This window comes from Lepidochelys olivacea, assembly GCF_965140295.1.
Source record: "Lepidochelys olivacea isolate rLepOli2 genome assembly, chromosome: 24".
NCBI lineage: Eukaryota > Metazoa > Chordata > Testudines > Cheloniidae > Lepidochelys > Lepidochelys olivacea.
Window position 1 is genome coordinate 7,910,169 of NC_140434.1, and position 21,849 is coordinate 7,932,017.

General features: G+C 47.5%; 2 protein-coding genes across 2 annotated transcripts in view; one reads left to right on the forward strand and one right to left on the reverse strand.

Annotated features, from left to right (window-relative positions):
• The first annotated feature begins 397 nt into the window (after positions 1–397).
• Positions 398–3,652, forward strand: LOC311512366 (protein MENT). Its single transcript, XM_084613572.1, has 2 exons — positions 398–1,236; positions 3,564–3,652. The coding sequence occupies exons 1-2, from the start codon at positions 484–486 to the stop codon at positions 3,573–3,575; spliced, it is 765 nt and encodes a 254-aa protein (XP_084469698.1). The 5' UTR covers positions 398–483; the 3' UTR covers positions 3,576–3,652.
• An 8,223-nt stretch (positions 3,653–11,875) lies between these two features.
• CDC42SE1 (CDC42 small effector 1) overlaps positions 11,876–21,849 on the reverse strand; it is a 49,169-nt gene continuing 39,195 nt past the window's right edge. The window contains exons 4-5 of the mRNA XM_084613583.1: positions 13,712–13,811; positions 11,876–12,070 (exon numbers count right to left, since the gene is read on the reverse strand). Of these exons, the coding sequence (XP_084469709.1) occupies positions 13,740–13,811 (72 nt within the window). The 3' untranslated portion in view covers positions 11,876–12,070; positions 13,712–13,739. The remainder of the gene's footprint in view (positions 12,071–13,711; positions 13,812–21,849) is intronic.

Below are 21,849 nucleotides of genomic sequence, written 5' to 3' on the forward strand. Positions count from 1 at the left end.
CCACAGGGTCTGGGGTCTCCCCTGAGCCCCCCCCTGAGACTCTGCCCTCCACAGGGTCTGGGGTTTCCCCTGAGCCCCCCAGTAATCTGAGCCCCCCCCAAGAGAGTGACTGCCCCCCACAGGGACCTGGCCTCTCCCCTGCATCCCCCCAGCAACCTGAGACCCTCCCCGAGAGAGCAACTCTGCTCCGTGGGGTCTCACCTGTGCCCCCCGCCCCCGAGAGAGCCCAGCCCCCCAGGAATCTGGGGGATCCCTTGCATACCCCCCCACCTGTCTGAGCCCTTCTGAGTGATATTCTCCCCCCCCCATAAGCCACCCCCCAGAGGCTTGGGAGCCCTAACTGCCTGAGCCTTTGAGAGAGTCTCTCTCCACCCACACCCCCCCCCCCAACCCTCCTAGGAGCCTGGGGTCTCCCCATCCCCTGTGAGGTACCCTAGTCCCCTCCCAGAGGAGCCATCGGAAAGGGGGGGGTTCGCCCCCCCCATGAGGATGGGGCTGCTCCCTGGTGCCCTGGCCCTGCTCCTGGCCCTGCAGGCGGCCTCGGCCCTGGCTGTAGGCCCAGGGGGGCGCAACCAGCCCCAAGAAGCCACTGCCCACTCATCCTCCACGATGATCAGTGGCATGACAGCCCCGACCGCCATGGCGACACTCTCCGATGCCTTGGCTAGGGCCACCACGCCCGAGGTTGGTGGGCAGACCCTGGAGGCCTCAAGCAAGAAAGTGGTCACCCCGGGCAACGGTGTAGGCTATGAGTTTACCACGGCCAACGGTGAAGAGTATGAGGTCATCACCGGCAGCAACAGCGGGTATGAGGTCACCACGGGCAACGATATCCTGAGCAACACCATGGGCTCTGGGGGAGTGATCGGCGTGGGAGACACCCGCTACAAGTGGCTGGCGTGGAGCAAGTGGTATTGCAACTGTGAGATGGGTAGCATGTCCCGGGTGCGAGACATCGCCTACACGGTGCCCAGCCTGCAGCTAGATCCAGACGACTACAACGCCCTCCGCTTCCAGCGCGTAGCTTGCAGCTACAGCCACTGCAAGTGCAGCCACAAGCACCGTGAGTGCGAGCATGCGAAGGTGACCTGCGATGCCCCCAACCTCTACCTGTGCGCTGTCAGGGATGTCCGGCGGGCCCGGTACCGCCAGGCTCGGCACTTCTGGATACGAGTCCGCATGGAGCTCAAGGGGCTGTGGAAGAGCATCCGAGAGGCCTTCTCCCAGCTCAAGGAGGTGAGGATGGGCTGGTGCTGCCACCTGCCCATAGGAAGGGTGTGGAATGGAGGGTCGTGGACAAGGTATCCAGGCTGCATGGTCTGGGAGTGCAGGGAAGCACAGGCAGGATATCCAGGATTCATGTGCTGGGAGTTTGGGAGCACACAGCCACAGAGCCCAGGGATGCATGGGCTGGGATTCTGGGCGTCAGGATGCATATCTTACAAGGCATTTTATGGGAGCTAAAGGAAGCATCTTTTAATCAACCTACTAAAATATTTCCGCCTCTGGTTTCCCAGTGCATCCTGTCGTCCGTGAATCTTTCAGATTCTAAATGTAAATGACCCTGCCTCCACCCAGGGGTCATTAGCAGGGGTCAGCATCTCTGCATTGATCTCTCTGAGCTAACACATTAGCTAGTAGCAATAGTAGGCTGCTATGCTCTAGGGCAGTGGTTCCCAAACTTGTTCCACCGCTTGTGCAGGGAAAGCCCCTGGCGGGCCGGGCCGGTTTGTTTACCTGCCCCGTCCGCAGGTTCAGCCGATCGGGGCCGCTCCAGCAGCTCCCATCGGCCTAGAGCAGCGAACCGTGGCCACTGGGAGCCGCAATCAGCCGAACCTGCGGACGCAGCAGGTAAACAAAGCGGCCCAGCCCACCAGGGGCTTTCCCCGCACAAGCGGTGGAACAAGTTTGGGAACCACTGCTTTAGGGGATCCTACACTAGAGGGAGGTATCAGAGTAACAGCCGTGTTAGTGTGTATTCGCAAAAAGAAAAGGAGGACTTGTGGCACCTTAGAGACTAACCAATTTATTAGAGCATAAGCTTTCGTGAGCTTTAGATAAGCTATTACCAGCAGGACAGTGGGGTGGGAGGAGGTATTGTTTCATATTCTCTGTGTATATATAAAGTCTGCTGCAGTTTCCACGATATGCATCTGATGAAGTGAGCTGTAGCTCACGAAAGCTTATGCTCTAATAAATTGGTTAGTCTCTAAGGTGCCACAAGTCCTCCTTTTCTTTTAGAGGGAGGTATGACACACTACTCTTGCCAGTGTGTTACCAAAGCACTTCGAGGTAAGGGGTGCCTGTGTGTACTGCATAGCCATGAGTACATCAGTGTGATGAACAAATGACACATAATTACAGTGATGCATTTAAAATCGAGGGAAAAAGACAGTTTGAAACAAGAATTTATACGCGGTCAAATGGTGGATTCAACCACTTCAATCGTTAACCAGCAAAATCACCAGGCATTAGCCTGCTTTGCTATAATGACTGTCAGTACATTCTGTACAGTACAGGCAATTGGTGGAATCAATTTTCTTTGAGCTGTTAATAGTAATGGGCCTGATTGTAGGCGGTTAATCAGTTTTCACTTTGGTGGGTGTCTGCAGGAATGAGGGCAGAGTAAAAGCAATCCAGCCTTATTACTCCTGATTCATTCCAGTTGTTGAAGCTACTTATAATGGGCATAAGTTTCTGCAAGTTTCTGCATTTCTGAGATGCTGCAGGCCTCACCGTAGAAACACTCTGCATTTGTTTAACGGGACACCCAGCATGAATGTTTGCAGGATCTGGGCCTATTTATTTTTAAATTTCTGAACATGGCCATTACATAATCTCTGGACAAAGCCTTTTTAAAATTAAAACTCACCAAAATTTGCTGACCCTAGTGATCATGTATTTCTGTGTTCCACCTCCTAGACTGTTGTAGGCATGCAAACTTTAAGCTGTTTAAGGAGGTTAGAATCTAATATTGTTATTGCGTAAAGTGAAAGAGGCACCAAATTAGCGCTTGATTTACATTTACACTGCAGCCTTGGCATTTACAACCCCTTTAAAGCCCATTTGCACTGCTAGAGGGATACAAATGAGACTCAAGCCTTTCTGATTTTTTTTATATGAACATGCATCTGTGATGGGTAGAGATGATATTTATATGTGAATTAAATACTGGTGCCAGGCGGTGTTGTGAAGGCCAAAAGTACAACTGGGTTCAAAAAAGAATTAGCTATTGATGGATCTCTCCTCCATAGACTTAGCTATTAGTCAAGATGGTCAGGCGGACGCAACCCCATGCTCCAGGTGTCCCTAAATCTCTAACTGCCAGAACCTGGGACCCAGCGACAGGGGTGGATCAGTCGAACTTGCCCTGGTCTGTTCATTTCCTCTGAAGCATTTGGCACCAGCCACTGTTGGAAGACAGGATAGTGGGCTAGATGGCCCATTGGTCTGGTCCAGCATGGCTGTTCATATGTTATTATTGTATGGCAGTAAAACATACATAGTTTGGTCGATTAGCAAGCTAAGCTAATGCTGTTTAATTGATTTTCTTTCTTCTCTAGGAACACAGCTGAAGATGAACTCCGTGTTCAGGGTTAAGCAGCTGCAGTCTCTGTTGTCAGCAGCTGGCAGTAGCACTCAATCACGCTAGTGCCTCCAGTGAAATTTGTAGTAAATGCTCTTTACAAATCAGTATCTACTCCGGTGCTTTATTGGGAAAGTCCATTGTTTCTAAAGGTGAGTGTCATTTCAGCCCCTGTTCTGAGGCATGCTTTAACCAGAGAAGTCACGCTGACCTGGACAGAGAGTGGCTGGCAGTTCCACTGTACCCCAATTGCTTTCCTCACCTCCCAACAGAGAACACAGATGGGATAGTGCGTAGGGTGCTAGATTAGGATTTAGAAGACCTAGCTTCAAGTCCCTTCTTTGCTAGACATGGCCCTCAGCCTCTCTGTACCTCAGTTTCCCATTTGTACGTTGGGGACAACAGGGCCACCCTACCTCACAGGGTGGTGTGAGGATAAATACATTAAACAGTGTGAGGTGTTCAGATACGTAGCTAAGCTAAAACACAGGATAAGCTGGTCTTCCCCCTCACTTTGAAATAGCCAGTTGCTAAAGGTCAAAAGTTTTCAGCAGGTAGATCTGAAAAAGCCCTTGTAGACCATCTAAGTCTGTTCCCCTGCCTGAACTAAGTCGATTTTGCCTGTAGCGAACATAACAGCTAGTAATAGACTGATCTCGGCTTTTATAGCTTTAAAAAGAAAAGGGTTGTTACTTAAACACAGTGGAGTTACTGCCACTCGCACCAACACAGGGGTGGCTCTTCTGAAGTTAATATGCGGCTCCTTGTCTAGGCACCTACGCTGGGGCTGGAGCTACAGGCTCCAACTTTCCAATGTGCTGGGGGGCGCTCACTGCTCAAGCCCTGGCTCTGCCACAGGCCCTGCCTCCACTCCACCCCTTCCCACCCTCTCCCCTGAGCCTGCCATGCCCTCACTCTTTTACCTCCCCCAGCCTCCTGCAGCCACAAAACAGCTGATCTGGAGATGCAGGGATGGAGGGGGAGGCACTGATCGGCAGGGCTGCTGACGTATTACTGTGGCTCTTTGGTAATGTACATTGGTAAATTCTGGCTCCTTCTCAAGCTCAGGTTGGCCACCCCTGCACCAACACAATGCAGAACCACCAATGGAAGCATTATTGTAGGGCTGCGCATGAGTTCTTGGTGTCGACTTTAAGTACAGGGCAACAGGCCAAATTTTGGAGCTCCCCAACTTGAACATTGTCACTTTAAGTTGCAAGCATGCTGGTATCATTGTTGTTAGTAAAGTGTTAATAGTCCAGACCTATTTTCCACCAAAGTAAAGAGAAAGCACAGTTGAAATTGGCACAGGATTAAAATGTTTGTGATAACCCCTCTTAATAGATCAAGGGCCTAATTCTGACCTCACCTTGATTTTACTAAAATTTTAGCTGGTGTAAAGAGTTTAGGGAGTCCATTAACTGCACGCATTTAATCAGCTCCTGTAATTCACAGCCAACGGTACTAGACTTTCGGGCATATTTGTTTAAAAAACATTGCATGCAAATGTGTGTTGCTTGATAGATCAGATCTTTCAAAAATCCAACAGAGGAAATGGATGCTAGTATGATAAAGCAGGAAATGTTTACTGCCAGGAAGAGAACAAAATGGTTTGAAGGTCTAGATGTTATTTTGTGGCACTTATATTTATTAATCTGATTCCCTACCCACCTCCATAGCTGATGCAACTGCCTTAGGTAGAAAGTCAAGGGAATTAGCAACATGCTGCTCCATTTATCACCTAAAGAAATCCCATTCTGTATCAGACTAGAAATAAATTGCAAATTTCTAACACGGTGGGTATTTCACCATTGGAACAACTCACTTAGGAACTGTTGGGTTGTCGCTCAGCAACAGGCATTGAGCCTTCTTGTGGATAGAAATTCTGGTTTTATATTGTTAGCAGGGTTAATGGGTTCCACTACTAAACCAATAACAGGAAATGAGCAGGGGGAGGTCTTCAGGCTCGTTCTGCAGTAGAATCTCAGAGTTACAAACTGACCAGTCAATCACACCCCTCGTTTGGAATTGGAAGTACGCAATCAGGCAGCAGCAGAGACGAAAAAAGAAATAAATACAGTACAGTACTGTGTTAAATGTAAACTACTAAAAATAAATAAAGGGAAAGCAGCATTTTTCTTACCTCCATTCCCAAGGAGTTTGTAACTCTGAGGTTCTACTGTATTTGCTCTGGTCTAGAAGGCTACCCTGCCTAGCATAACTCCCTTTTACAGCTTTTATTCCTTGTAGAAAGCCTATGCCAGTCCTTGATTTAATTTAGATTTACCAGACCAATTAGTTTGTAGGTCAATCTGCAGTGGGGAGCAGGTAGGGGAAGCTGAGATGATGACTCTTTCATGAATGAGAATGTCACCTTTTTCATCCACCTGAGCATCTTATGTTCTGTATAAATATTTAATAGTAGGAACTGAAAATTATGGAACAGAAGTTAAAGTTTATTTGTAAAGGGGCGGGGGGGGGGGAAGGACACAGAGGGACAGTCCAACCTTCCACTTCACAAAACAGGATAGTCTCTTTTCATACAAGCAGTCAGACAAAAATCTTTAACTTTTATTTTATTTTCAAACAAACACACACTGTGTAGGAAAAGTTAAGGTGTGTAAAAGAGAAAGAAGGCTATTTCTGTACAACTGTTCCACAAAATCCTTTTGCACAGAAGAATATAAAATTGTAAATTTTCTACAACAGTGTCTCAGTACAGCAGAGATTATGATAAATACATTTCAGTGTATTTGGATTTATTGTAAGAGGGATCCACCGAATAGCTATCGCTATGGCTTCCCAGTGCTCAGTTTCTTTAGCCGTGATACCTTTTCATATGCAATGCATTTCTTGCTTTAAAAAAAAAGTTTTTTTTTTAGGTAACATCAGAATAGCCCAGCTATTCTATCAGAGTGATTGTTTTCAACAGGCCAGCTGTGAAATCCATAGTTTGTGCAGGAGCTAGAATTTTACATCATCAACTTACTTATTTAAAAATCAAGTTATTGGAAAACTGAGCCAGATTCTTGTGATAAAGCCTGTGCTTTTTTTTTTTCTCCTCTTTGCCAACAGTTGATCTTTTCCAAATGTATGATAGCTGAGTAAGTTCATTCAGCAAAGCATCCCTCCTTCTTACCCATTCTGCCATTTTTTTGCTTGTGGCTTAAAAAAAAAAAATTAAAAAAAATATCCACAGATCCTCCATTTCTTGCACACCGCAAACTTCCATGGGAATTTGAGGCACTCAAGTGATGGAGGTCCAGGACCTAGTTCTCCAAAACAGCCAGGAAGTAAAAGAGTTCTCCAGAACTCTTTCAGCAAAGAGAGGATTTAGCAGAGCAGAGAAAGCCATCAGGCTTCTGCAGCATTGAATGAGAGAGTTGTTTTTCAGGATTATTTTATCCACAGGGATTCTGGTCTCTGCCTAAGACTGTTCCAGATCTCTCTTTTCCATTTGATTTGCCCAATTGCTTCTGCTCATTGGGAAACTCTTGAGGATTTATAAATGCACAAGTACAGGTGCCTTGCTGCCTCCTACTCATGTGTGAAGAAATGTCCTTGTCATTCTCCATCATCCTGCACCATGTGCAGTTATTTAAAGCATGTAAAGTCACTGCTATTCTGGCAATATTTGCATTCATGTAAATGAGTGTACAATATGCAGGACAACAGAGAGTGAGGCCCCTCCTGCCTCTTGTGGCTTCAGGCTTTTAGTGCTAAAGCTTGTTCTCAGTGGCAAGACTCCCATTGACTTCAATGGGGCAGGATCAGGGCCTTAAAATGAGCATATCACACTTGGCCCTTGACTCCAGTAAGAGCGGAGTGCTTGTTAATGTCAATGGGAAGTTTGGTTCGCTTAAAGACTGCAGAATATTGGTCCTTACTTTGTTTCTCAACGCAAACAGACATGCGGAGCATGGTAAGAAAGGGTTTTGCCCGGATACCATGGACCAGAGAGGTTGGTAGGGAGGGGATGATTTTCATTTAATAGTGACTTGTCAGGTCAAATTGGGATCCAAAACTCAGGTTTTGTTTAAAAATAAGCTTTTAAAAACCAATATCCACCTGTAGATAGAAAATAAAATTTAAAAAATGGAAACAATTAAAAAACAAAAACCACCACACAAACGTTACATCCCCCTGCAGTAGTTGGGTTGCAGTACACTGCAGTGTTCCGCTAGTGGGGGTGAACATAAAACTGAAACGGACTAGAAACTAAAAGGGGAAAATGACCTATTTTCACTGTCAAAGCTGAGAGAAACATACAAAGTAATCAAAACTACATAAATAGTGAAACGTGAACTTGACTTTTAATTTTTTTTCCAGTTACAATCATCTAACAATACAGAAATTCATGTTGTGAGGTTTTAAAATATGATTTAACCCGACAGTGATTTTTTAAAAAGTCACAGGGCCAGATTTGATTTCTATCAGCGGGGTATACCTGGAGCAACTCTTCTAGAGTCAGATGCCAGATCTGCAGCTGTGTGAGTGATCGAGATTAGGTTGTAACTGGCAGTTAAAATCTTCTAAAAGCTTGCAAAAATAGATGTGCCTTTTGCAACAAACAAAATGGTGTGTTTCCTACTCCGTTGTGTGAAATGTCACCAATTCAAGGCCAGGTTCTGCCCTCATTTAAAGTAGTGTAAATCCAGTGTTGTCATCAGTATTATTCTGGATTTTACACCGAGTTAGATGGAGGCACTCTGCATTTCCACAAATCTAAAAGAAGAGTGCTTGTTCCTCTGACTGGAACCTGGCATGCTGACCAATAATGCCCCTTCACTTTGTAGGAACACTAGCAGGCAAACGAGATGCTTTTGCAACAGGCTTTCAGAGCCTCAGCTAAACAGTAGCTTTATGTAAGTTTCTAGCTTTCAATGTACAAACAGGACTAAAAAAAATAAAATAAAATAAAAAAAATGCAGAGACTGTCAGGATCTTAACCGTACATCAGACAGACTCCAGTTCAGGGCAAACCATTTTAACCCCTCCCCACCTCGCCTCAGTATGTGCTCATAGAAAGGATGGCAGCATCTCCATTTCGACAATCTGTTCCATGTCAACAAATGCATTTGGCAGTTCTAAAGACACCCTCCCTCAGGATAGCACAAAAGTTTTAGTTTCAGGTTTTGGAAAAACTGAATCAGCATCTGCAGTTCATTTATAAAATACCAAGGAGAACAACACAGTACAGGAGGAAAATCAGTGGAAGAGCACGGACTAGCTTTCTGCAGAAGAACTGATTTATCTCCATAGGTCAGCTTTCAAAGCTTCATCCAGAATATCTTCTGCTGTCAATGCAAATCAGGCCTAAAACTTTTCAGAAACTGGTGAAAAAGAGCGTAGCACATGAAGCAAAAAAACAGAGAATGCAATACAGAGTTTCCTTCTCACCTTTGACCAGAGTGTGCATGTATATAGCTAAGCAACAATACACAAAGAGGTGTGGTTGCAATTTACTAACTCACAAGCATGTTGGGACATACAAATATGAAACAACTAGGAGCGCCTACAGTTCCCAACACAAACTTAGATTATTTTTCCTAATTTTGGGGTGAATTTAATGCTGATAAAAAGGCACCAGATTGGGACCTTTGGAGACCAACATCTTCCCTCCCACTGGGACAACAGCAAGGCAAGCTTCCCACAACACATAGCCCAGCTAGTGTCTTTCACTCTGCTCCAGAGGGGAATCCAGTTGCCGTAGCGCATCCAAACCTGCGCCTTGCCTTAGAGACTACCAGAAATCGTAATAGCAGTGTGTGTCACTGGGGCAGAGACTCACCAAACAGCTGTTAGATAGCTAACAATAGCTTTCCATGGCTACTGACATGGGCTGAATTTGTAGGAGCAGCCTAGAATTTAAGAAGCTCCGTATCCCACTACCAGGTCCCACAAGCCGTCTGGCCCTTCACAAAACAAGGCTGTTTAAAAGGGGAGGCTAGCAAGCTCTGCAGTCCTTGGCTACTTCTCAGTTATCGTGCTCTCAATCCAAGCCACTTGGTAAACCACGCTGATGTTTATACTCTGTACCAAACCATAGCAGCTCTCGTCCACTGTATCAATAACTTACTGCCACACTCATTGATAGGAATCCTGAAGCAGAGCTGTAGTGACAGTTAGCTGCATATCCAGTCAGGCCCCAATGATTCATTTGCTGTTCCAAGATTTAGTCCTTCCCCTTATGGCCAATGTCCTGCTTTGTACAGCTATTGACCAAATGCTCTGCCCGCTTACACCCTGGGCAGCTCCTGCTCTCACGTGTATGGTCATAAATCAAGGGTTATTGCACTGAGCTCAGTGGGAGTTACTCCAGTAAAGAGATGAATTGGGCCCATTGCCTGTAAGCAAGAGGTAATGGGGAGCAATGCCCCCCATAGATGAAAGACAAATCAGCTGCTTGCTCTTCTGGGGAATGTACCAGGGGACTAGTTTCAAAGGTGAATGTAGGGGAGAGATTCAGAGACGAACACTTTGAAGAGACTTTTCAATTCCCAGAGCATATTTCACTTAGAGCGAGTTGCTGTCAAAGCAGCCTTATTCCCCTTGGCTGTGGATGTGTTGGAATTGTTGCAGCAGGCGGTGTGTGCCTTATCCTTTGGGCCCCCACTTCTCATTATTGAAAACTTTATGGTCACATTATTAAAAGCCTGCTCCATAGCTCCTTGAAGCCAAGGTATTCTGTTCATCAACAGGCTTTGGACTGGGCCTTAAGAGAACAATTCTGACTGTATCCACAGTGACTTTGGATGGGATCAGTTCCTGCTGGCATGGGTACACTTTAGAGGAAACATATTGCAGGTAGAGTTTCGTGAAGACGGATGCTCTCTCCTGGAGGACAACTCAATCAGAAAGAGGTAGTAACCGTAATTCTTCAGACGTGTTTGCGGGGGGATACTGAATCATCGCTAGGCGATTCACCTTTAGGGGTTTGTCTCCGGGGCTATTGGCAGTACTGTTCTAATACTGTGGAAATAGACGAGATATAGCTGAGGACTTCTAAATTAGCTTTCCGTCTTAAAACGGAAACAAAAAACCCACGTATGTGTGTGTTTGTACCACACTGGCATCTAACAGAAATATGGAGGAAGATCCCCTTTCAACCATGACTGTAGTTTACACGCATCACCTCTTACAGGACTGGTCTCGTCACAGAAACCTGTTCCACACACTGCATGAGACAGGTCTTAAAGCCGCAGGCCAAAGTTGTTCAAAAGTGACTTGGGATTTTAAAGGGGCTGTTTTTCAGAGGCGCACCTCACTTTCTGAAAATCAAGCCACATTAAGGTGTCTCCAAACTGAGGCCCTGAAAATCACTATTCAGTTCTGAAGATATTGGCCATTAATATGTCCTCCTAAGTACGCCGTTGATTGCTGTGTTGGGCATTTCATTGTGCACCTGAAGAAGTATCGAGATCACTGGGTAAATCCATTCCTTCTAAAAGTCCTGTTATATAGCACAGACAGCTCTTTGCAGAATGCTAATCCTCACAACATCCCTGTGAGGTAGGCACGTTATTATGAGCTGGGGAAACTGAGGCAGGGAGGCCACCCTTTTGAAAATAGTCTACTAACTTTGGGTGTTCAACCTGCGACATCAAGAGCCTGATTTTCAGCTGGGTCACGTCCCCGAACTTCAGAAGCTTGGCACTTGTGAAAATCAGCCTCCAAGTTGGGCACCCAAAATTGGTGGAGACCTTTTAAAACGTAGGCCTAAGGCCTTGACTCGGGAAAGCACTTAAGACCAAGCTGCAAGAGGAATCTAAGTCAGAGGCAGGACTAGCACTCGGAAGTTCCGCTCTCGAACAGCTAGACCCTCTATTGCTCACGAATATTCCCATCTTAAAGCTCGGCTAATTAAGTTGTGTAGAGCCACGGACATGAATATTTTCTCGTTCTATTAAAAACCAGTTAAGCCGAACACATTGGTGTTAAACGAGTGTTTTGCTCTGACAGCGATCCTGATCATCAGCCCCTAAATTGGTTCAAATTCCAAAGAGGAAATCGTATAGCTTGAAGACCAGCACATGTTTTAGCAGTGTCCTTTCCCCTCCCACTGAAGGTGGGACCAAGCGATGCTTTGACAGTTTCATGGGCTGATTTTTGATTCTTCACGGCAGCGCTGAAAAACTGTTGAATAGACTGGTGTTTGGCTGTTATTTTTGTGCTTATAGTCATGAATAGAGTTAGAGGGCTCTGAAAAAAAACCAACAACCACAAAACACAAGCTTCTGGGATTCACACGGGGGGGGGGGAAGCCATTAGGAGCGGAGCTTTCAGTATTAAAAAAAAAAAAGAAAAAACCCCACATTGCACTTTCAATGAAACTTATTAGATGCTGAGAAAACATGTAAAAAAAAATCAAAGTTTGAGATCAGTTTGCATAAGTTATTGAGTGAATAAAGCGCTAAATATTTGTATTTCCGCCTGTCTGGCAGACAGGCAATTCAAGTGTGGGCTGTTGATGTAGCCTGGAACCTGCAAAGTGAAACAGATTAAAGCAAGAGTTAAAATGTGGTGGCAGAGAAGAAGAGTGAATTGCTAGAAGTGGGTGAATTTCATCCCTGTGCAGAAGGTCAGCACAAGGGTTTATGCACCACTTAAACAATCTTGCCCAGAATCTGAGCTGCCCCTAGAGTCGGTGAAGACACAAAGGACTAGCCAGGGAGCATGGACAGGCTTATCAGTTACAGTGGCCGTCTCTAAAAATGAAAGCGGACATCTCTAGCGTTTATGCTTGAGAAGCAAACTTTCTAAAGGTGACCAAAGCATCTGTCTGCCTGAGTTTGCAGAGAGCTGGAAATGCTCTCTCAGATTTGTCTGTGCTGGTGCTAACTCGGACGCCAAGGAAGATACTCCAGATGGCAGTGTCATTAACTATTTCACTGTTCAAAACATGTAAGAAAGGAGAAGGAGCACGGGACATGCCCGAGACTAGACTTGGGGAAACAGATGTCTGTATTAAGTTATATCTGCCTTTAACGCCAGCTGAGGGTGGGGTACAGATAGGGAAGAGTGTGTGTTTGATTCGGTTACTGAAGGGGCAAGATTTCAGCTTCCAAAAGTTTGGGAATTGCTGACTGGAGCGGTGCCTGGGGCCTTGTGCTGATTTTCAGCAGAGGGATGAATTTCACCCCCTATAAGAAAGGAACTTAGGAGGTGGCATATGGTTTGGTCTTTTATTTTCCCCCCAGCTTTATATTATGATCTAAGCAGTTTGTAGGGATGTGCTTTCTCTGTTCATCTGGAGATCGGACTGCTGGAGTAATCATATGAAATGATTAGGATGGAGCTGGGGGAGGATTATATTTTAAGGCCAAGCTTTTCAGAAGTACCCAGCCCAACTTGAGATACTACGAAGGTGCCCATTTTACTTTTAGAAGGTGAGGGTCCCGCAGATTCTGAACAGCCACACCCCCTTTAGGGTATATCTACACTGCACACTCAGCCTGGCCTCTGACTTGGGTTTGAGCCCAACCTGCCCTCCACGCAATCCACTCCCAAATTAGTCTGACTTGGGTCAGCCAGCACTCAGGATCCAGGTATTAGGACTCTGCCAAGGAGGGTGGGTTAGAGCCAGAGTCCCAATGTGACTCAGGTTAGCTCAAGCTGCAGACTCGAGTTAGAAGGTCTGCGTAGTGCAATATGGACACATTAAACACGGCTGTGAGACCTGGGTCCAGGAATTGTAAGCCCAGGTTTACAGTGCAGTGGGGACGCTCAATTACGGGCTTGGAAGCACCGAGTCTGCAAGCCCAGGTCCTGCAGACTTGGGCTAACTGTGCGATGTAGACATACCCTTAGAGTGCCTCAAGTTGGACAGCCAAAAATTAAGGCATCCAAGATCACTGGGCATTTGGAAAGCCTCAACCTACAGGTTCCAAGGCTGGGATTTCAGTGAGATTCAGGCCTCAAACCCCAGCCCTAATGTGAAACCTACCGGACCTCAGTGTGTAATGCCTACTAGCAGTAAACGGAAAAGTGATCAGTGCAGCGGCTGACTGATTTTACATCTGGACCTAATCAGATTAATTGATTGAGATAGTATGTTCTGTGCAGTCATCATGCAGAAGGGGACATTTCCTCTTCCAAAATTCACAGAGATAGCAAGGTACTTACACTCTGTTGCTACACTCCACTGCTAGAGCTACAAAACTCTGGAGCTACTCCATTGTCTCTCCCGTCCGCCTTTGGATCTCATCTCTTGAACAGCGCCTGTCTGCAGAGAGAGCACGCACGCTTAAAACATGGTCATTTAAAACTGCGCCTCTAGGATATTTTTGTGCAAAGGGGTAGAACATTTGTGTTAGTGACGGCCTAGCTAAGAACTGCTACCAAGCTGTACTGCGCATGGATTAGAAAGAGCTGCACTGAAATCAACCAGCATCTACTGAGAATGTGTTTTTGGTCGCCTGACAAAGCTGCCATAGAGTGGTTTGAGCAGAGTTCTGCAAGTTAGAACTCCTGAATTCCTTCCTTCAGGCTACAGCAGGGCATGTAGGCTAGTTGAGAGGCAGGAGCTTAGAGTTACAACTCCTGGGTTTCATACCAAACTCTGTGAGAGAAGTGTGGTCCCGTGGTTAGAGCAAGAGGCATTGTGAGTCCAGATTCCTGGGTTCTAGCCTCAGTTCTGCCACTGATTTGCTGTGTGATCTTGGCTAAGTGACTTTTGCTTGGCACAAAGATGGGGGATAGATAGTGCTGCCTTACCTGACAAGGTGGAAGATGGGCAGCACCAGAGAGTTTGCTTCCAAGCCCTTCATGGTGGAGAGGAGCATAAAGGGAAAAATCTGCATCCCTTCTCCCACTGGGAGTTTCCCTCATCTGGGCAAGAATGCAAAGGACACAGAGGAGCCCTACTCATGGAGCTCGGAGGTGGTGGGGTGTCTTTAGCAAGGCCATAGCTGGCTTTCCGCAGAGGGGTTCTCTGCCTCTGTGGGATCTCAGATATGCCCTCTCTGGTTCCTATCCTGCCCTACATGCCAGATGGCTTCTCTGCCCGGTTGCATGTGTCATTTCCCACCCTGCCACTGCATCAAGAGAACCCTGGATCTGGCAGCCACTCTAACACATGGCTCACTACAAGCACCGAGGCTGTCTGCTCAATCGGAGGATCTTTGCTACCTAGTTATGGGGGAGAAGAGACACTGGCTGTTTGTTTCCTGCCCCTTCTGTGCTCAGCGCCTGGTCCAGTTCCTGTCTGACTTTTCCCACCTGCCAGGGCAGGGCTGGCTGGGGCTCTTTTTTAGCACGCCACCTGGGTGCTGCTGGGACCGGAAAGCATTTCTGCAGATAGTGTCCACTTAAATCAGGTTTAAGGGTGGAAGGTGAGATGGTATATCAGGAGGATGCGATTTTAAAGCCCAATATCCCAACCCACCTGCACCCCTCTCTTGGGAGTCTGATGGGAGAAAGAGAGGGCACTCTAGTGAGGCAGTTTCTCCTTACCCTCCACCTAGCTTAATGTGGTGGTGTTGGATTCATCTCATCTCTTCTCCTCCTGCATCCTAGTTTTGTGTCTCCTGCCACTTCTCTCCCCTCAAAATTCAGGCAGCTGCTCATTAAGCTCAGCCAGCTGAGATGTTGCTTATGTTTTATGCTGGTGGATCTTAGAGAATAAGTGCTGAACAAGGAGATGCCATCCAACTTATTGCAGAGCCTGTGATATTCCTTTAATACCTTCAAGATGTACCTGCCTGGCTTTGTTTCTTCAGCTGCAAGGGAGCCATATAAGCACCATTAACCCTGGGTCATGGTCATAGACCCCAAAAGAGATTGTTAGCAGGCTAACCAACTTTGTTCAGCATTAACATTTCCGCACATTTCAGGAGAACCAATGACCACAGCAGACAGAACTAGCCATCAGGACTCCTGGGTTCCATTCCCAGGTCTGGGAGGGAGCAACATCTAGTGATCAGAGCAGCTGGGCCCGGGAATGGAACTCAGGAGTCCTGACTCCGAACTCTACAAATGTGTGAATGCGGCAAGTCACTTCCTCTCTGTAGCCCATCGATAAGGGGAGGCGGGAGGGAACTGGTCACCACAGACCCTCCTCGCAGCTGAGGGGATTGGAGACAGTCGTTCATTCCTGTTTGTAAAGCGCATTGAAATCATCAGCTAGGGAAGCACCACGTGAAGATAAATGATTAGCATCAGTGCAAAGCCATTGACCGAAAAAGCCCCAAAACTTTGGTTCCTCTAGAAGGAAACTCCAGCATGAAGGTCACTTGCAAAAAGACCCTAGGATTTTTAGTGCCGGCTGCACTACGTTCCGAGTGAGTTCACTGCCATCATTCACCACCCTTTTTCAGCGCACACTGTCTGCATGCCTGGCAAGGGCAGGCTGGATCCCAAGGAGACTTTCTCTCTCTATGCTTCCAGGCCCCACCCTTGGAGTTAAGCAGGTTTAATGAACTGGGCAGGAGCAACCTGGCAAAATACAACTCGTCCTCAGGCTGACCTGACACTTGCAAGAGGAAAAAGGAGTTATGTAACTGCTGCCCCCACCCTAGCTGCCCCCTCGGCTAGCTGCCGAGCACCTTCCCTTCTCATGGGAGGTGAGGGCACTCTGAGCCATAGGGGAAGCGCAGAGCGCCTGGCAGGATCAGATCCCAGCAGAACTCCAACTAAGAGAATGTAAGGCAGCACCTTATAAGCCTGGGCAGAGCATGTGCCAATCTGCTGAGTTAACTTTGACCACATTTGTGTTTGCAGCACGTCTCCGCCTTGCTGCAAAACAAGATTATACTGGCTCCAGCCGAATCCGTGGGTTAGCTGCCTCCTCCCAGTCCCAGCACGGCCTTAACTGTGGCCTTTCTTGCAGGTGGACCTATTCTATCACTTTCCCCAAGTGAAACCATTTGATCATAAAAACAAACATGCCCAGTTAATCCCCAGTCTTAGGGTTCATTAGTTACGCTCAGACCCTCCAAGCCCAGTTCCCACAACTCCACCACCCTCCCCACCACCGCATACCCGAGAATAAAGATCAGGCCCAGTTATCTTCTGGCCAGCACATCTGCCTTTGCACAGCCCATACCCAACGCTTCCCAAGCTTTGGCCTCTGGCTTCCCTGGGGCTGCTTCTGCAAGATGCTAAGGGACTTGGACAGCCCTGAGGGGGAAAGCGCTGCTTCTTTCCAGCTGCTGGCTGCACAGCTGCCCCTGCTTCTCCCGAGTCCTCCGGGCCACATTCTGAAAGGGGCTTTAGAGCTGCAGGCCAGGGCCCCGGGGAATCGCAGCTCCCACAATTGTGGCCATGGGGGTGGTGCTGCACTGCGCAGAGCCACCTGCACACCCCCTGCACCAAACAGGAGCTGCCCCAGGTAAGTACTCTGCACCTCCTGCCTGCCCCAGCCCTGAGCCTCCTCCCGCATCCCCACCCTGAGCGCCCTCCCAGACGCCGCACCCCACCCTGAGCACCCGCTGTATCACAAAGTGTTAAACCAAAGATTTTCAAAAATAATAAAGCATATTCAATCATATTGCTCTCACTAAAATTAATTGTTTTTTTTAGCGAGAGCAAAAAGGTTTTTTGCACCTTTAAATTTTTTTAAAAAAATTTTCATCTTTATAATTTCTATTTTGTGTGTATGTTTTTGTAATTTACACAGTATATTAGTACATGTATATAATTTTATATATTGGGGGTGCGTGCTCAAAAAATTTTTACTGATAGGGGTGCGCGATCAAAAAAGTTTGGATACCACTGATCTAGAGCATACCAACTGGGATGGGGGCTGTATGAAATCAGAGGATACCTTCTTTAACATTGTCTTTCAGTGAACTGAACCAAGAGGGAAGGTCCCCCACGGTCAGGAATGGAGACAGTTGAATAAGAGAGAGTTCCTGAAGAGGCTGCAAAAAGAGGATAGTTGTTTGGCCATAAAAATTCGTGAAGTGGCAAAGGAGAAATGGAATTAATCCAGGGCAGTCTCCTGCATGGTGCAGGTCAGGAGGTCAGACTAGATGATTGCGGTGGTCTCTTCTGACTTTAGAATCCAAGAACCTGTGAATGGTGCTGACGTCAGTCACTGGTGGAAAGAGCCACCTGGGAACCTCTGTAGTTGGATTCCTTATCCTTGCTCAGGTAGGACTGGCTTTTTTGTTTTACACGGGGTCCCATAAATCAGTAGAAGCTGGGTGATGGGCTGGAGTTGGTGCTGGGCAGCACCTTGTTAAAGTTCTCAGCAGATTGAAGGACAGTTTTCCTTGCTCTGAATGATCAAGGTCCCATTGAACCATCTCTGCTAGGTCTGATTGCCTTGAGGCCCAAGCTTCTTCTGAAGAGTAAATGTTATGCCCTTGGAATACACCAGCTTACGCGCACGCACACACACACACGCTCTCTCTCTCGGAGGATCCTCTAGATTGCCTACAGGGTCTTCACTTCACTGAGCCCTGCTTTTACCCCATTCCCATCTCAAACCACTCTGCTTTCTGTGCACTCAGTACGTTGATCATGGGAAAACCTAGGGGGGTTCCAGAGAAAAGCACTTCATACCTGTTTGTTGGCCCAGCCCTGTGGCTCTCTTCCTTGGCTGTGGTTCCCAGGAAGTGTTTTTGTTTAAGTGAGAAAACAAATGAGAAGAGTCAGTGGCAATGGTGCAAAGAAAATCCAGGAGTCCAGAATCCCAGTCCACACTCTGAATGGACTCAGGAATGTGGACAACTAGACCCAGAGCCACAAAAGGAGTAGTCAGCCATGCAGAAAGAGTTGCTCGGGCCCGCTCTGTCCAAGTGCATTTAGAGGAGAAAAAAAAAAAACAAAACCTACAGCTGACCCATCACATTACCTTTGTTGTGAAACTCCCTCACCCTCTAGCCTGCCAAATTAAACACCCTGCTGCTAGGATTTGCAAGTCACAGTCAAGAGCGATTTCACCAAGGCTGCGAGCAACTTCCCGTCAGCTGCAGGAAGGACACCCAACATGTCACAACAAATATCTCCTGTGTCGCTCTTCAGAACATGACACTCTCCTCCTCCAGGAAGCTTGGTGGCAAAATGTTTACTGCTGGGGGAGCGTGGTGGGGAGGGAAATGCCCCCTTCTCCTCCTTTACAGGTCATGGCTTGAAACTACACAGCCATCACAGTAACAGCCATGACAATGATCAGCAGGAATCAATGCAGCATGGCAGCTGTCCCACAGAACCGCTCCTCCAGCAGACAGTGCCCGATCTAAGAACACCATACTCGCAGCGTGGCTGAAGCCTATGTGTCCACCGAACAAGGGACACCAGCCTTGATGGCTTCCCCCTCCATCCTTGCTCAGTCCTGACCTGCGAGGCTGAGAATTTGGGGTCCATTCAGTCCGTGGCCTATGCTGCCATCAGCACTAGTGACACTAGGTTTTGTGATAGGGATGCCTGTGCTCCAAGACCTGACTAGAGCCACCAGCTCCATCCGCATTGGAGCTACCAGTCAGCTGCCTGCAGCCAGTTGCCACCACCCAGGACTGGATTTGAACCGATGATCCAGCGGGGATAAGCCTCATCACCTACATTTCCTTGAACCACCCAGTTCGGAAGGGAGACACCTCTGAAGTCACCCTGGTGCAGCTGTAGTGGCTGGTTCTACCCATGCAGAGTCAGTGCGACGTGCACAGGGTGTGGAGCACTGCGGCTGTTCTCGGTGCCGTTACCATTCTAAAGCAAACATGCGCTTGTGAGGATAGACCAGAAAAAGGACTTTTACGGGCCGCCTCTTTGGGAAAGCCCCTGTAGATTTTTCTGCTATGAGTGGATAGGTTGCTACCTGAGCGTTATCTCCGTCTTGCAGATAGGGAAAAGGAGGCTAGAAAGGTGAAGTGCTCAAGCCAGTGGCAGGGCAGAGATTCCCAGGACTCCCGACGCCCACTCCTGTGCTTACTCCATTCGAGGAGGCCGTATCTGTGCGGCGCAGGGACTTCTTGCCAAAGCAGAGAATCAGCGTCTAACCTGGTGCGTGGCTTTATGCCACAGAGAAGCCTGTGAAAGCTGAGAAGCCCCAAAGTCCAGAAGGATGTGAGAGAATCTGTCTTCCTGATGCAAATTGTACTCCAAATTCCAGAGCCACATCTTAGTTAAGTGCCGCTGCTTAGGTACGTGCGAGTTTTTGCCCTGGCGAAGGCACATGCCATGCTGCAGGGAGGCAACATTCCCTGATGCCGTGCTGTGGTGCTTGATGAATCCCAGGCTTTGGGAATTGCAGTGAGCACTTTAGAAGAGAGCACAGGGCACTTGGATGTAACAGCTGGGGCACAAGGAGGCTCTTACGTAAAGATTTCCACTGCTTAAATAACGCAGACCAGAATACTGCAAGAGGCGCAGACATACGGGCAGAGAGAATGCCAGGCCAAGAGGAACAGACTCAAGAGAGCAGCAAGGGTAAACACTCCTGGGCATTTACTCTCGTCAGTTTGGGAGTCTGGCTGCCATTAGAAGCTGCCTTTTTCCCCAGCAGCTGCAATCAGCTGGGGTGCTCAAGCTAACAGCCTCCCCAGTATAGATGGGACAGGGCTGGTAGAATGGTGCCTTCCGTGAAGGGTCTTAGACCCTGGATCTTCCTCTCCCTGTTGGCCCAATGGAGGATCCCGCTGGTGGATGGAGAGGCCGCGCAGGGTGCTCTAGAGATCAGGAGTGTCTTAGGCTTCCCCTGCAGAAGGCTGGATAAATGAGATGGCTTGAGAGGGAGAATATAACTTGTGGCAGGTCAGGTGCCCATCTAGCTGGATCTTTGTATTGCACACACAGGCACCGGACACATGGAAATAAACAAACTCGTTAGATCGGACTAAGCGCAAAATCCAGATCCTAATGGCAGAACTTCCACTGCCCTCCATGGGACCAGGGTTTCACTCTAAACCAGTAACTCAGAAGCCTGGGGTAGATGCTTCCCAGTCTGAAAAACAGCCAAACAGCCAGCGTTTTTCATTTGCATCTGATGAAGTTGTTATATCCCATGAAAGTTTATGCCCAAATAAATCTGTTAGTCTCTAAGGTGCCACAAAGACTCCTCGTTGTTTTTACCGATACAGACTAACACGGCTACCTCTCTTAAACCTGTTTTTCATTTGCAAGTCTCCCTGTGTCCCACCTCTTCCTCCTGCTGCTTGGCTCAGGCCGTTTAGCCTCATGGCCCAAATCACCCCCCCAGTAACCCTCAAGTCTCTCACCCTCCTCTAGGAACATTTACTCAGGACCAGATCTGCCTGCGGTCCCTTAGCCCACCTTCAGTGGAAGCCTCAGCCCCACAGGCTTTAAGAAATTGAGGGGGGATAGATCCGAGTCCCTCCCCATGAAAGGGCACAGTCTGTTGTGTTAGCTTTCACCCTGGCCTCCAAACACAGCTGCTGAGTCAAACAGATTCTGGTGCATGTGATTGATCTAGTGGAAGGCAGGCAGCAGCAAGCCTGGGTGTGTCGGGTCACAAGGAGGCATTTCCATACGCTTAACAGTGTCTTTAATGTTACATATGTAAATAGGCTGGTAAAAATCCACTTGGTGTGGTGTCAATTATTGTTTAATAGGTGGGTGTGTAGGCAGTCCTTAGAAGCATAAAGTTCACAGGCAGCCCACTAGAGGGGGCCTAAGAGCAGTAACAGCTACACCTTTCCATTAGTGAGGGAGGCCTCCTAGCAGCAGAATGCCAAGGAATTTTAGGGCTGGTCTACATGGGGACATGCAGGAATATTAATCTGAATTAACTGAAGGTGTGAATTTGAAGTAGATTTAAACAGCATTAAATCCCCATGAGGCCACTGTTATTCAGAACTAAGTGACCTTAATTCGGTTTAGTGTAATTCACTTCGAAAGTGAATTTAGCTAAACCAAATTCAGGCCACTTCAATTCACAGTGAGGATGTTCACACAGGGGTTTAATGCAGTTTAACTAATCCACTTCAAATTCACACCTTTAGTTAATTCAGATTAATATTCCTGGATGTCCCCATGTAGACCAGCCCTCAGACTAACCCGCCAGCCCAAGTGATTTACAAAAGTGAACCCATGGCAGAGGTAGGAATTGCCTCTAGGTGTCTGGTCATCTAGACCTGTTCCTTAGGCACAAGGATCTCCTCCAGCTGCCCAGACTGTTATTAATTATCCCTATTACATAGACCCCAGTCAGTCAGGGCCCAGTTGTACTAGGTGCTCTACAAAACAGAGCCATCCCCCACTCCTCTAAACATGAACATGGTCTCCACCCTGGGAACCCCTGCCAGAACTCCCCTCTCCCTGATTCTGCAGCATTAGAAGGTCAGTCGTGACCCCCAAGTTAA

Excerpts from the sequence above, each read along its gene's own strand:
- LOC311512366 (XM_084613572.1), top strand. The coding sequence starts at position 484 with ATGAGGATGGGGCTGCTCCCTGGTGCCCTGGCCCTGCTCCTGGCCCTG.